This window comes from Ictidomys tridecemlineatus, chromosome 4 (genome assembly GCF_052094955.1).
Source record: "Ictidomys tridecemlineatus isolate mIctTri1 chromosome 4, mIctTri1.hap1, whole genome shotgun sequence".
In the NCBI taxonomy this organism is placed as follows: domain Eukaryota; kingdom Metazoa; phylum Chordata; class Mammalia; order Rodentia; family Sciuridae; genus Ictidomys; species Ictidomys tridecemlineatus.
In genome coordinates, this window is record NC_135480.1 from 81605351 (window position 1) to 81622402 (window position 17052).

Here is a 17052-nt window from a genome sequence, read left to right on the forward strand (position 1 = left end):
TAATGCTTCATAACAGAAGTAATTTTGTGATAATGACACAAAGGCAGCAATTAAAAAATATTGCTTGTTTCAGGGCCTATAAATTGGCTGTTGGTAATTGACAACAGAATGTGTTTTCTAATCCACTGAAATGATATCTTATTGCAAGCTGGCATGGTAATTACTGTATTTGTACAGTACCAGAGGAGTTCCAGCCCAAGTTTGACAGGGAGTTGATTAAATCACCCAGGTGTAATTGAAGGTTTTGATTGCATTGCCTCTGAGCTGATCAGCATTAGGAGTAGCCTGGCTTTCTGCTGTCATGTGTTTTAGAGCTGTTGGTGTATCGGCCCTTTCAATCTCCCTCTCAGCTCAGTCTGTGTCAAGAGAGCCAGGAGAGCTTCCCAGTGCAGAAAAAATGAGAGCAGACAGCAGATCCCTCATACTGGACCTGAATGACATCACTTGAAACAAAGAGAAATCTGTTTCTCCCTGCCTGCTTTGTTTCTATAGATGGAGAGAGCATGGACTATGGCATCCACAAGATGGAACATAAGGACATGTTTCCATGCTATCCATGAAAAAGGGCTTCTGCTCATTTTTTGTTCATTTGGTGACTTGGAATTTCTTAAAAGGTCACTTTCATGAGAGGAAATTTAACTTGTTGATCTTCAATGCAGTACATTTTTTTTCAGGTATCGAAAGAGATATAATGATTCTATGCTGTAGAGAACCTTTGAATTTATTGGTATTATTACACTTAGTCATGTGGTATTTTCTGAGCAATTGTTTTGCATCAAGTGCATTGCAAAGAAGAAAGGAAGATAAGATAAATCAATAAATTCCCAAACAAACTTGAACATGATAAAGGTGTTACAAATAATATGAATGACCTAGGGTGAAAGTACAGAAAATATTCAGCATTTCACAAACATACATTGGTTATTGGCTAAGATTATCTACAGGGAGAGAAGAAGATGAACAAGATTATTCTCTTTAGTAATTTACAGTCTAATTAGGAAAAAAAGAGTTATGATTTAAAAAATGGCAATAGCTAACATTGTTGACTTTACCTATGTTATTTCTGAGTTGTCATAAAAACTCTATGCTGGATGCAATCTTTATTCCCAATTCACAGATAAATAAAATGGGTATAGAGAAGTTAAATAATACATTGAATGCAGAATTGAAAACTAATGGATTCATAATTTGAGTCTGTCTTTCAAAATAAGCTGTTGAAATAATTGTTATCCCTGTTTACAAATAAGAAACCAAAAATTGAGAGATTAAGCAATTTGCTCAAATTCTGTTGTTAAAATTGGTAAAGCCTAACCATAATCCAAAGTAGAAGGAAATAAATGTTCTATATGTCCAAGAAAAGTGCTGAGTGAGGAAGGGAGACATAATTGAGGTTGAGGTTGAACAAGAAGTGCTAGTTATAAAATCCAGATCTTCCATTAACTAAATTGGCTCAGTGGTCTCTACGGCCAATGTCAACTCTGTGTTTCTAGAATGAGTGGAACTTTGCAAGAAGAGCCTTCCTTCAGCGTTCCATTGTGTTTTAGGTTCTGAGGGAAAACTGAGCTCAGGATCATTGGGCTACCCAAGCCCTAATGTGCACTCAGACCTAAAGACAACGGATCACTTCTGGAGAAGATTGGAAGAACTTAATGGAGGTGAGTTCGGATTTGGAGGTTTCAGTTAGACATTCCAATGTTTATTGCTTCTCTAAGAGGTACAGAGAGGTGAAAATTTAGAAAGAAGCCTCCTACCTATGCTGGCATCTGTGGACAGATCTGCCTCTCGACAGCATCTAGAATCCAATATTATCCATCTAGTGATCAGAATTTATTGAATTTACTATGTCAATCAGTGAGGACATTTTATATCATTTCCCCTGGATGGTAATTGGCACCATCTATAGGGATTAGGAAGGGTTCTGAAACCCAACAGAAGAGGGATCCAGCTTCCTGAGAATTAAGCACATAAAGAATAACTCAAAGATGGACTTTGTTTGCAATGCAAATTATGTGATAAGGTCCATTTTCAGAATGCATGCACAGGGCCTGGCCTTTTTCTATGCTAATATGAACAAAGTCATTTTCAATCCCTTTGCACACAGGTAGAGTGGGACCAGGGTGAGGCCAGTGAGGCACTAATATGGACCCCCAATTTAAGGAGATTTTAAATTCAAATACCCCCACTTCCATGATGATCATAAAGACGGGATCAGAATTACCAACGTTTCCTTTTGGTTCTACTACCAACACAGCTTGACATGGCACTGCAGAGGGTGAGCCTTTCTTTGGTGGTACTGTGGCATGCATCTGCTAAAGAAGAGAAGCAGAGCCCACAACAGCAGTTGAGATCCTTAGGTACAGCCTAGCTTTCTGAACTCTGGATGGACTGACTTGATTAGCAAGAAGGATCTCGTTCAAGCCAAGTCATTAGAAGGATTCTGATGTGTCTCAGGTACAGGACCTAATTCTACCCTGGTTCAGTTAGCCCTCCCATGTTATTGTCATGTTTTAGAACCCAAGGTCAGAGTCTTGTAAGTACTGTGAGAATATAAATATGTAGTGATGGTACATGCAGACTAATGGGAATATGGACTAATATAATGACTAGTCCTTTCTCATTGCTGAATAAATAAATGGATGAATAAGTAAATAAATGAAAAAATCAAACAGAGATATAGGGCATTCCAGAAGACTTCCATGACAAGACTGTTGGTCTGTGCTAATTTGCATACTTGCAATGACATCATGCTCAATTATCTACTAACCTTAAAAGAGCAAAGATGCTGCTCAGGATAGCAATTATGGCATATTTATTCAGCACTCACTATATTTAGCTCTATAATGGACATTTAATTTTCTTCTGCCATTTTTTTCTAGAGCTCAGTTTCTCATTTATTAAAATGGATTACCTCAACTCTATTCTCAAGGTTGTAGAGAAGAGTAGAAATAAATTGTGACAATTTTAGTATTTTTAAATTAATTTGAAATAAGGGTATAGAAGAAATATAAATAAAATATAGTCCTGACTTAGCATCTTGACTTGAAATTAAATAGGAATTGATATTACACTTCTGTACATGTTATTTATATGACGTGCTTAATATTCACAATGTTAATACTCAATGTTTAATATATAAGAAATTTCAGGATAAAAGATTATATTCATTTGATATATTTTGAAAGAACAAAAAAATGCTGTTTTGATCTTTTTAATAGGTGACAAAGAAGAAAGTATATTGCACTATTTATGTGTATCTGCTATTTATGTGCATTCACTTACTGACAAGTTTTAAGTCAATCAGAGGTCAATTGGAAAAAAAGTTTATATTTATGTACAGTTTATACATGTATAATATAGTAGTGTGTATAAGTATGGTAAGTATGGTATAGAAATAACTATATATTCTCACAATATTTAGCTACGATTGACCAAATATCAAGTAAATTCCAGTTGATCTAGACAGAAAGATGCCATTGTTGGGAATCCATTAAAAAAAAAAAAAGCCTCTATTGTATAACACAGTTTTCCCTGTGACACATATGAGGGTCTAGATTACAAGGAAATGAGAACATTGATGTTTATCTTCTAGGAAACAGAGTCACATGGGTAAAGTCATTTGCTAAAATCTACATAGAAAGTGAGGAGTACAAGGTTTTAAAATTGGTTCTTCAAATTCCAAATTCCATGAGTTTTCCATAGTATCACTGCATAAGTAGTCTCTATACTTCTCACTTCTAGATAAGGTTTTGACTTGCCCATCTCATTCTCACTGTTCACCTCATTTCTATTTCTACCAGTGACAGGTATTTTTCTAAAGCCATTAATTACTTCCCGAGTTTTAAATCTAATCCCTTGATGCAATATTTGGCTTACTTGTCTGTTGTTCAGCAATCTACCATGCACTGCTCAATCCTCCTTTAGACTGATTTTCCTTGACTCCAATTGTAAGCAAGATGACCCATCCTGGTTTTCAAATCATAAACCTAGGCAGTATTATTGTCGCTAATGACATCCCTTCTCAAGCTTCCTTTTCTATCAAATAAACACACCAATATATTTTGGGTCACCAACATCTATCAAATATGTCTTCTAAATATCCCTCCAGTCTCCTGTTCTTGATATCAGTTGCCACTATCTGTGTTGTTTTTCTGCTTACCAGATCTATGAAATAACCTCCAATGTGGCCAGTTTGTTTGTCCACGATCCATCCTCCCTCCTTACTCCCAACCTTTGTGTTCTTCACTATATCTCAAAACATAACTTTGTGGGAGCTGCAAGCAACAGGAATAATACGTGCTATTAAGTGACAGCTTTTCCAACAGATCGACAAATGGATCAGGAGCTCCAAAAAGACACCTACGGTTACAGAGGCATCTCTTTATCTGCTGTGCTTTTCCCTTTATTCTTCTTTCCCAAGACTTTATATTCTGCTAGAATGTCCAAAGAGAGGTAGACTATGAGCATAGAGGGCTACAGGGAGGATGTGAAAGTCAGCTGTGGCTTTCAGATGCAGCACAGAGTGGTAGAAATAGCACTGGGTCTGAGTCCCATATTGACCACTTCCTAACCACGTGACTTGGAGCCTGAGTCTGAATTTCTCTGAACTTCAGTTTTGAAGTAGAGTGATAATTAACAATACTAGCCTATGAGGTTACCATAAGGCTTGAAATACATATTAAGTGTAATAAATTTTAAAAGGACTTTGTCAACTACACAAATATACATTTGTTGTATTTTTATTAGGCTATGAATGGAGGGAAATTTGGAAGCTGTTAGCTGTAGGGAAAGTGAAGAAGACAGTGGCAGTGAAAATCAGGGAAATGGATAAAGACATAGAATGGGATACAGCAGAAATTACTTAATCCATGTGGTAACATGCAAGTTGAGAGAAATTACAGCCTCCAGTCAGGAGCTTAAGCTTTGACTCTCCTAGGCTGGAGTTCTAACTTTCTACTTACAAGTTAGTTCCTTCAAACAAGTTAACAATGCTAAAGATAACTCACCTGAGTATTCCCAAGCCTTTATTAGTATCTACGCTAAGTATTGTCTTAAATGTTTACATTAATTGCCTCAGAGTTTCTGCTTCTTCACATGTAAAATGGTACCCATAATTATTGTACCTACCTCAAAGATTTCTGTGGGAATTGAATGAATTCTCATGATGCTGGTCAGGTAGATAGGAATCAAAACATAGCAGCCAATATTTTTATTATTAGCTATAGAAATACTAAGGTAAAATCAACCGAGTGAGTATATGCGCTTCTCCCTTTTCTTCCTGATAAATGTCTAGGGTTTTAGCCCCGGGCATTATAATGAGAACAAACATAAGAAGTCCCACAAGGTGGAGCAGAGATGGCAGACTGCCTAGAGATCTTGGATTGGAGGTTTAACATGATGGTTAGATTTCTTGGGTTTCCATTTCCTGGACATGAAACAGAGAAGCAGCAACATGGAAATTACAATAGAAATAAACAAGAGCTCCGAGAAAAGCCTGTGGATTCTAGCTAAAGGACTAGCAAAGGGTAAGCCTAGCAACACAGAAAACTTCCAGATGGAAAAGTGGAAAAACCCTGTAGCCACACCCCCACCAGCAGAGGTGGAGTGGAGATACACATGTGCCACCCTTGCTTGTCTAACTGTGACAAGGTTCTCACATCCCACATTCCACCCTGTAGTATCAGAGTAGACAGGAAGAGAGCTTGGGCTTTCACATGTGTCCATAATATAATGATAAATATAATGATAAGGAGCGTTCCCCCCCCCCCAATGCTGTTAGTGGTGGCCATATGGAGACCTCACACAGCAATAGCAGGCACTCCAACCTCTCTCTCAGGGAGAATTTGGGTTTTCACTTCCATGAGGCATTGAAGAGGCAGTACTTCCCCCTTTCTCCTCCTGGAGCAGTGTCAGAGGAAACCTGCCAAAGCAAAAGACTTAAGTGATATACAGAATTCCATGGCAAAATACTCAAAATGTCCAGATTAAAAAAAAAAAGTCACATACTATGCCAAAACAGGAAAATCTTAACTTGAATGATAAAAAATAATCAACACACACCAACACCAAGATGACACAGCTGCTGAAATTATCTGAAAGGAATTTTAGAACAGCCATCATGAAATGCTTCAGTGAATAGCAATTATGAACATGCTCAAAACAAATGAAAAAAAAAAAAGAAAGAAAAAGGTCTCGGCAAAGAAAGAAAAGATATGAAGTAGTATAAAATGGAAATTTTAGGTCTGAAAAATACATTCACCGAAGACAAATTCAATGGATAGGCTTAGTATGGTGAAGACAGAGGACAGAATCAATGAACTTGAAGAGAGGGACAATAGAAATCACTCAATATGAATAGCAGAAATAAAATAATGGGAAGGAAATGAACAGAATTTTAGAGACCTGTGAAACTGTAACCAAAGCACTAACATTTATGTCATCGGGCTCAGGAAGTGGCAGGGGTGAAAACATAAAGAAATAATAGCTGAAAATTCCCCAAATTTAGGAAAAGATATAGACTTATAGAGTCGTTTATACATTTTGTATAAATTCTGAACAGGATAAATTCAAAGAAATCTACATTAACAGCATGCTACTCAAACTTCTGAAACTGATAGACAGGCAGAATGTTGAAAGCACTCAGGTGAAACAGCACCAGCCCTGCTGGGGACAAAGCCAATGATGATGGTTCTTTCTTTAGAAACCAGAGGAGATGGAGGGCTTCAGCATTTTTCAAGTGTTGAGATAGAATGTTCAGCCTAGATTTTTATATCTAGGGGAAAATATACTTTAGAAATGAAGAGGAAACAAAACTTTCACAGATAAGGGAAAATGAAGAGAATTTATCACCACAGACCTGTCCTATGTGAATGGGTTATCAAAGCAGAAAGGAAAAATTTTAAAATCTTCAAATATCTGGAAGAATAATGAGCAACAGAAAGACCCAAAAACATATGAATAAATTTAATAGCCTTTCTACTCTTGAATTTCCTAAATTGTGTTAGATGACTGAAACAAAAATTATAACATTGGTTGATATAGCTCTCAATGTATGTAAAGAAAATATTTAAGTCATTTTTGAATATTCATGAACATTGTAAATTGAAGAGAGTAAAGGGACTTGGAGATAAGATTACTATAGTTTATTGAAACTGGCAAAATGTTGACATCAGTACATTTTGGTGAGTTATATGTGTATATACATATAATGCTTATATATAACCACTAGAAAAAATTATGAGCTGGGCACAGTGGCACACATATGTAATCCTAGTGACTCAGGAGGCTAAGCCAGGAGAATCACAAATATGAGACCAGCCTGGGAAATTTAGCAAGACCCTCCTTCAAAATAATATATATATATGTAAAATAAGGACTGGGACTATAGCTCAGTGATAGAGCAACTCTGGGTTCAATCCCAACAACAACAACAACAATCTATGTTTTAAAACAACATTTTAAAATGCTATAGATAATCAAAGTGGAATTCTGAAATCTGTTCAAATAACTAATAGGAAGGAAGAAAAAAGAAAACAAATAAAAAGTGGAAAAAACAGAAAACAAAAATAAAGTGGCAGACTTAAGTCCTAGCATATTAATAATTGCATTAAATGTAAATGATATGTAAGTCCATTTATTTCACTATCTTGAAATGATGAAAGTAAAGAGAGGGGACATATTACTTCTGCCTGGGTTTAGGGAAGTTGAGAGAAGAGTGGATGTAACTGCAAAAGGGTAGCCCCAGGAGGCTTTTATAATATTGTATCTGTACCTTAATCAGAGTGGTACTGACACGAACCTATTATATATATATATATATATATATATATATATATATATATATATAATTTGTTATGTGATAAAAATCACAGAACTACACATAGGTTATGCCAATGTCAACTTTCTGGTTCTAACATTATAGTATAATTATATAAATGTAACTGGGGTGGGGAATGGAGTAGAGTACAAGGGACCTCCCTGTATTGTCTTTGCAACTTATGGTGAAACTGTAACTATTTCAAAATAAAAGATTTGTTTGTTTTTCAGGTAAGAACAGAAAACAGAAGCAAGTGAAGGAGCTTGTTTCAGTATACTGGCTCAAAATCCAGAGACAAGTGGGGATTGGGAGTCAAAGTTTGAATACTTGTGATTCCCTCTAGATTTTGAGTTTATTTTAAAGAACTTGTTTAGTGAATTTAATGCACTCACTTGACTGCTAAGTACTTGAGGTTGCTTGTTTAGAAAAAAATAAAAAATAAAATTGCCAGAAGTCAGCCTCCAGATTTAACTGGGTTAAGTCTCAGAACATTATCATACACAAAGCTTCAATGCCAGGTTGAAGGAGAGAGTGAAAGGGGGGATTAAGATTGTGACATCTCCCCCCACACTCTGAACACACACACACGCTACATTTTCTCGTAACTGAGAATGTTCTCAGACTCTGCCAGCAACAATATTCAGTTTTGATATCCAGTTTTGGACGGTATAACCTTCAGCACTTTCCAAAGCTAATTTTTCTTTTGCAAGAACAAGGAAGTTCGATTACCTTTTGAGAATGAAACAAGAACGGGCTCAACTCTGTGGCTAAATGTGTTTGAGAACATTCGTGTGTAATCATGTAATCTTGTGCAGTAATGAGGCATGCCTACACTGCAATCATATCTAATCAATTATACTGTCTTTTGCCTGAATAAAGAGTTCTAATAAAGAGAAAGTTCAAGTAGCATGAATTCATCAAGTTTTTCACAGAACTCTGCAAAAGACAGAGACACTGGGTCTCACTGGTCCCAGCCCCTGAATCCTTGGAGCTGTGACCTATTATGTGTGTTCTTGGGTTTCAGCCATGTGAGGTGCCTCTTTTCTGTTTCCTTGTATCTTTCCCCTAATAAATTGTCAGTACCCTTAGGAGAGACCTTGAGCTTCTTCTATTTTTTCCTACTTAAGTATAGGGAAAGTGGGCTTTTCTTTCTGTTTTAGGGTAAAAGCTACTTTTCTATTAAAAAGACAAAAAGTACAGCAGTTAAAAAAGAAGAGAACAGTGCAGTAGTGAGTGCTGTGGTTGGTGGGGAGAGGGGCTCTGCTGCACAGACCCAGGCTCCCTCCTTCTTGTTGCTCTGCCATACTTAGGCACTAATCTCTACATAGAACCGAATCAATCTGAGTCCTGCTGGGTCACTATTGTAAAAAGGCAAGACGGATGGAGGGTCCCTGTGCCAGTGTTCAAAGGCCATATCAAGCCCCTCAACATCCTAAAAATCTGGCTATAGGGAATCTATAAAATGCATTCTCTAGCTGAGCTAGATTTACACTTACTCTGAGGGCAGATACGTGTGTGTTGAGTGTGGTGGAGTCTATCCCCAAATAAGGGGTGGTGGGGGCAAGAATCACAGACAGACAGATGAGAGACAAACCAGGTACTGGGAAGACAATAGTATCACCATGTTTTCTATATGTAGAGTCCCAAATGCCATCTAGTTTACCTGCATCCTGGGATATTGAGAAGGATACTCACCTGAACAAGTCAATAAGCATAGATCAGAGTCTTAGCACATAGGTGGTACCAGTCTGTAAGTCAATCAGCAATGCTCTGGGTGTTCTTGTCATCTTTGTAAGACCTTGATGGAAAGAGCAACCGAGCAGGCAGGTAAAGCATGAATGTGGCTCCATCCAGCAGATGCTTTGTTGTTGTTTATCCTCGATCCTTCCATTCCCCTCAGGCCTTCTTTTCTACCAGAGGCTGATGGTTTTTCTATTTTTCAGTTTTTTTCCTTCTTTTCATGAGGTAATGAGGGCAGACCACAGAGTTGAATAAAATAAATAGAGGGCCAGAGGGATGCAAGAAAATTATAAGAACCAAACAAAAAGCATAATTAGAAGCATATTTTCCATTCATCTTTCTACTCATAGAAGCTAGCACTGTGCCTGACATATAGTGACCCTAACAAATATTTCTTAACTTGAATTATGTTTTTTTTTATGTTGTGAGTTAAGGTAATTCTGAATTAATTTTCTTAGTGGCAAGCAGGAGATTTTACTCCACCTTTTTGATCACTAGCCACTGCAATGGGATCCTGCCAGGTATTTATTAACAAAGCTTTTGCTCTGGAAACCTCAAGAACAAATCAACCAGACACTGAAAAAGCACAGATCAGAACTCAGCTTGCTTTTATGTTCCAAACAAAAGATAAGCTGTTCTCTTTTAGACAAATAAACCACATTAAATTTACTATGTTATTGTATCAACAGCAAATATCATGTTATAACTAACAAGAAACATGTAACTCTTGTTTATTTAATTTATCCACTTTGCATAGATTTCTGATAAACTTAAATAGATCCCCTTTAGCCCCAATTTTCTTTTCTTACAGACTTCTAAATATGTCCACCCATTTGTAGTTTAAGGGCTTTTGATGACTTCTCTTAATCCAATCATTTTCACAGTAACTCAAACACGTTCATCTCTTAAAGGACTTCTTCCTTTTAACTAGTTGGAGGCACCCTTGTAGGCTATATATGGCCATAATCAGTTCAGGACTCATTAGACTTCCTCTTTCATCTCACAAAATGATTACATTTTATAAATGATGAAAACTTTCAAAGACACATAGATTTTCTGAATACATAATATATGGCACAACATATTACATTATAAATCAGAACAGTTTTTGCATTTTACAAATAACCTTTCACCTTCACTATCCGACAAATTTTCATGACTTCATGAAATAACTATTTTTATTATCAAAATTTTATAGATGAGGAAATTAGAGCTCAGAAACTTGCCTAAGGTGACACAACCAAGACCAAAACTCAGCTCTTCTGACTCCAACTACATCTTAAAATTTTTCTTTTCTATGCTTTGTTTACAAAACCTTAGTATTTGCCATTAAAAGTCAAGGTTGTTCATGGACATCCTCTCATTAGCTGTCATTAATCTTGGAAATACATCATCAACAAAAGGGCTTTTTCAAAGTCAGCCCAGAGTCGTTTGCAAATGCAGAGTCCTTGGAACATTTTCAGCATAAAAGCTAATGATCTGTGCATGGTATAACATGCAGTAGGAAGTATCATTAAGGAGAAGACCTGAATTTGGTTTTGTAATTCCAGAGTCTCCCAGTCTGTTCTGCCAGATAATAAACAATGAAGCCATGTTTGTTTTTAATGCAAATCTCCAATTCCAGACATTTATACCATTACTATGCTATTCTTTCTCCCTAATTACATCTGTGGTCTTCAAAAATATGCTAACATGATGGCAGGTGGAAGATCTTCCAAGAATCAAACGTTAAGAGGCAATAGGTTAAGATCCAATAGAGATTATATTGGGACAGAATCCAAACTTTTCTTTTCCAACACTACAATGTTTCCACTGTAATTTATGGTGATGAGCAAGAAGAAGTTATATGGTTAAAATATTTAAATATTTAAAAGACTCTTCTGCTAGGACAGTCGTGAGTTTTATATATTAACCAATTTACAGGAGTATTTTAATCCTTTTAGGCATAATTTCAGAAGGAGGTATGGAAAGGGGAAATATGGAACCATCAGAGAAGGGCTTTGGTATTATTCTAAGATGATCTTGTTTCCTATTGGGTGGTCCTTTGTCAAGAATTGAATTCTTAGGAATAAGTGGCATAGATACTTTGTCTTTCCTGCCATTGCTCCATTTGCTCACTATTATATTAGATAGTTTTTGAGTGTTCCTATATACTAGATTCAGTGTAAAATGATGGAAATACATTGGTGAATAAAACTTGAGCCCTGCCCTCAAAGACTTTTGGTGCCTTGGGGAAAGGAAGAGGAGTTTAAGCAACATAATATTCCCTGAGAAAATGAGAGATGCAGGTCAAGACTGAACAGGCACTTTTCAGTACTTGGGGATGATAGACAGTATGTTGCTACAAGTACCTCTGACAGGAAATGCACCCAGGTCTTGAGGATCAGGAAAGACTTTCTAAAGAAGCAGCACCCAGGATGAGGGTGGGGGGTCTGGATTGGGAATCACTTAATACAACCAGTTGGATGTATCAAATATCTTGCAGAGAGCAGAGGGCTTTCAGATGAGAAAGCTCCTGGACAGGGTCCTGCAACGTTTCCTTCTAAGACCCTGGGAGACATCCTAGAAGTGTGTTCTCATGGTCATATGTTTTTCTAACTTCTATCAAGTAAGATTCATAGTTCCAACAGATTAAGAATCCTGCCCCCTTCCACTCTTCCTTCCCCCCCATCACTGGTACCTTCAGTCAGACGATGTTGGAGGGACCACAAGCAATTCAGAGTCCAACTTAGGAAATGTGGAGCTGGGGATACCTTAAGTTCAAATTTGGCAAAATGCATTTATATGATTTGAAGTCTTTACCTTGTATCTTTTCTACTGCTACATAATTCCATGCCAAAGGATACATTTATTTTCTAACAATATGAGCTTGGACCCTCCCACCAGCAAGCTTCCCCTCCCCCAATCTCACCTAAACAAACAGCTTCAGAAACAACAGAACTACTTTCCTTTTCTTTCTATAAAAAAGAATATTGTACAACTACGGTATCATGAGGAGGCAGTTAAAGGGTATACAGTCAAAAATACAGAAAAATGTGTTTAGAACATGACTAATAAGTATAGTATACATCTGAAATTTGGGGATGTTTATAGCATTCATTGGTTTTTTGTTGCTATTTTTTTCTCAATTTAAATAAACTTTCAGAACTGGCTCTAATTTAGTACTTATAATTTTCTTTCTTTCTTCCTTTTTTCTTTTCTTCATTTTTGTCTTAAAGAACCACCTGAAAATTATATAAGCTTCAGGACCTGTAAAATCTGATTTTTCATTTGCCAGAGATAAAATTGTTTGTTATTATTCATTGGGCTGATTAAAATAAAGCAAAAAATAGCCAGACATTACCATGAATCATGGGAGACAGAGGTGTGTCCAACAGAGTCACTGATTCTAATGGAAAATACATTTAGTGTCCTCAGGGTATCATTTTCTCTATTTCTCTTTCTCTCCTATCTGAAGGGGAAACCACCATGCATTTTTATGGATTCTGAGACTATTATTTCAAAGCTGCCAACTTCAAGTCCTTAATTCCTATAAAGTCAAAGTCTCCTATGAAGATTTTGGAAAATTTCTGAGACCCTCCAGCATCACTAAATAATGCTACATTTTTCTGTGTCATAAAAACTTGAAGTTAATAGACTCCAGCCATTGTTCTTGAGTAATTATAAAAAGAATAATGATAGTTATTTTGAAAATATTGTTTTTCTTTTGCATTAGTCCAACCTCCAACATCCATCTTTTGGGGGAAGATTAGGATTCGCTGGAGTAGGAATGTGAAAGATAAACATTGAATTAATATTAAACTTCTTACATTCAAAAATAGGATTGTTCAGCAAGACTGGAACAACCTGCAAATATGCTATTTGGAGAAGTCTTTCAAAATTCCATTAGTTTGAAATTTAGCTTATTAGAGTCCCATCCTGCACCTATCCGTGTATAGTTTCTCCAGCCTCATTGCTACCTAAGGTTTGGCCAGGAAGTTGATAGCAGGAAGAAGGAAAATATAACTTTAGTGAAAAGTCACTCTTTCCTCCTAGAAGGATGATAGAGAACATGAGTTCAGTGGCGTCTCAAGGTTGGATAATGAAATGCTACAGATAGGTGAGGACAACACATCACTGGCCTGAGTTGCAGCACCATCAAAGTGAACTGGGTAGTCCAGGATGGTGGAGCAGAGAGAGACTGTGAGAGTCAATGTTTCTGGGATATCCATGGTTTTATCTGAAGGAGGAAGAGAGTAGCTGGGAGCTTTGATTGAGAGGTTTGCCATGGTGGAAGGGTGAGTGATAGTTACAGAAAATCCTCAGACAGATGGACGCACCTGCAGGAGCCATAGAAAAGCCAAGGTAGCCCTGGAGCTCCACCTGGGTTCTGACCAGAAAGACATTAGACTAGAAGTCACTTTAGCCTCAGGTTCCAGCCTCAAATGCCAGCAGGATAAGGAGTGCCCAGATGGACAAGAGCATCACCTCAGAGGTCAGAGAGGAAGAAGCCCTGGAGCATGAAGTGTCAATTGTTTCCACTATTGCAAAGATGACTGAATGGGTGAAGGAAATGCTACTTTTATCATAAAAAGAATGAATACTGTACAACTTGAAAGTACTGCTTAAAATGATTGAATCAGAGCAGGCTTAAATCAGATTACACAGTTAACTAATAATGTTTCTTACTCCCTAGTGAGTGGGGACTCAGAAATAGTCCAGATTAGTTTTTTCTGTACATCCAACTTAGGTTATAATTGAATTTGCCACTGAATGCAAATGACTCTAAGATTTTGTGAACATGCAGAAAACGTCTTTGAAGTCTTGTTCATACCTTCACTGTAGGTCCCAGGAGGGAAGTTTCTAGGCATGTGGATATCTTTCTGTGCCTCTTTGCTAGATAGTATTCCAACAATCACAGAATAATCACTGAAACCAGGAGAGGTCAGAGCTGTTGCCCCAGCAGCAACTCTGAGCAGGCAGTAGGAATCAGAATTGGAAGATAATATCCCAGCTTTCTCGCCTCTCCATGGGACAAATTTGTGTTCTTGTGGCTTCCAAGAAAAGACAGCCCTCAGCTCTCCACACCCACATCTTCTTGCTGTGAAAATCCTATCATGTGGAAGTCAAGGCTTTCCACAGCCCTGTTAGGGTTGGTACCTGCAGTTCTATGCACCAAAAAGACAAATCCATGCCCAGAATATGTATCTATCCCTGTGAGGATACATTGCTAGTTCTTTAAGAATGAAAGGGCCTAATGCAGTTGTTTTAATACTAAAATGGTCTCCTGCAGCCACAAGACTGTATCAGGGACTCAGGATAGCTATTACTGGTGAGCAGGATATTCAGAAGAAACAGGAGCTAATAGTTTTGATAAGTAGATGTTTACATTTTGGGGCCCACATGTAGCTTTGTCTGTGACATGGGGCCACTCCATTTATGTGCACAAAATCCCAATTCTGGAGAGACTGATAAAGAAGTTTGCCTAAAATCAACCAGTGGAGTTATTTTGTCTTCTTGGTAATTCTGTAGGTCTTTCAGGGGATGCGTTTTCTGGTGATGGTAATATATGAAACAAAATCTTTACACTCCATTTCCATATCATTCATCCATTCACATGCCTCTATCCTGGACATCCTTGTTTCCAATATTGGGTCCTCTTCATTGCAGAACCAAATAGCCAAGCCATTGATCACCAAGAATCTGCTCATATTCTTACCTCTGGGCACTTCTCCTTCCTCATAAAATGACTGGGCAGATCATTTCCTCACAGCTTGCTGCCAAAGATTGTCCCCATCTCCACTATCTTTCGAGGACACCCCTGATTGTAATGCAGCTGCCATCATTTTTGGCTTGTACCCATGTACTAATTTGACCTTACACACAAACTAAGCTTTTGTCTTTTCTTTCTCCTTCAGCTGGTTTTATGACATAGTTTAACATAATAAAACTGAGGTAGTGACATGAGAGTGTGGACTACCTACTAATGCAGCTGCTCAAGCCTACTGATCCTGTTTGGGCTCTATTATGAATATATCATTTCCATCTTCTAATGGGCTACTGCTGTGCCCATCTGCTCTATGATTCAGAGTCCAACAGAACTCAACTCATATAATGGTTGGTTCCAGAGGCATGGTCACTTGGCACCCCATACTCAAGTGGGCAATATTCCAGATGCTGTTTCTCAAAAGACATATAATTCTACATTGCAGATGGCATGGCTTGGATCCAGGATCCCAGGGGCCTGTGTTGTAATTCTTGTCCTGAAGCTGTGATAACCTCCATATTAGGTCTTTCCCCCACAACAGGCACTCCCAACACCACAGCATCATACAGCTACAGAGGCAGGACTGCCTCAATGAATCCTGGGCCTGCTACAGAGTTCTTTCTGAATTCAGTTCCTACTCAAAGCTAGCAGCCTAAGGGAGCAGGGTGGAGTAGTATTCCTAGGAGTGGAATATGATGTCTTCAGATTCCAAAGAGGTCTAATAGGTGCTGTGTTGCTTTCTCCATGGTAGAGGAGAAGAGATGCTTTAATTTGTCTTTTACTTTGGAGGTCATATTCCTTACTCCCAAACCTCTAAAAACCTGACCAACTGACAGTATGAAGTTTAGCTCTCATTCTTTGAAATTTAGGTATAAGGCCTTAAGCAAATCAGCCACCTTTTGCTTTTTTGTGTGTACAGCATGAAGTTAGTATATCATCAGTAACCTATCGGATATTCAGGTGATACAGATCTCCTATGAACATATCATGACAGAAGATGGGAAAGCTAACACAGCCCTGAGCAAAATCCCTTAAATTTCAGCCATATGATCCAACAGACCTTATGAATATTGTTGTTTGTCCTATACAAATGCAAAGTCTTTCTAATTCTCTTTTTTTCTAGTCGTAATGGAAATAACATCTCTGTCAAATCAATGGCTACATACCATGGATTTGAGAACTTACTTATCCTCTCTAGCTATAAACCATGTCTGGCACAGCAGCTGCAATTGGGATACTACTGGTTATGCCTACAATGAATTGGTTATGCCAATGAAATTATTTATTCTGTAGGTTATATCTGGTTTCTGAAGGAGCAACACAAGCATATTAATCAGTGATATGATGATATGATGATTAGCACAACTTGTGGATTTTGTAGGTCTTTACTGGTAGTATAAACACTGCCCTGCCCCAAGAGGTACCTATTTATACTTCTATTCTACGCTAATACTAAAAGTCTATACTAATATATTCCAACTCGAAAAGAGGATTAGAAAGACTTTTAGTTTCAGAGGTAGCTCTTTATATTTTCCCACTGTAATAGTTTTGACACCATAAGCCAAGGAACCTATGTAGGGGATATTTCAAAGGAATCAGAAAATGTCTACGGGGTGAGTCCCTGAGCCCATTTGAGCTCACTGGGAGCTATATTTTATCTAGGACTCTCCAGTACCTGACTCCCATAAGTCCCCTCCATCACAGAGGAACCATGATGTATTTCAAGTCTCTAAATAATGATATAAATTCGAAT

General features: G+C 37.6%; 1 protein-coding gene across 2 annotated transcripts in view; it reads left to right on the forward strand.

Moving 5' to 3' along the window:
• The window catches only part of LOC144377167 (uncharacterized), a 309888-nt gene that overhangs the window by 189240 nt on the left and 103596 nt on the right, over nt 1-17052 (forward strand). For both annotated transcript variants that reach the window (XM_078046892.1, XM_078046891.1), the window contains exon 3: nt 1545-1655. In XM_078046892.1, coding sequence (XP_077903018.1) covers nt 1545-1655 — 111 coding nt within the window. The remainder of the gene's footprint in view (nt 1-1544; nt 1656-17052) is intronic.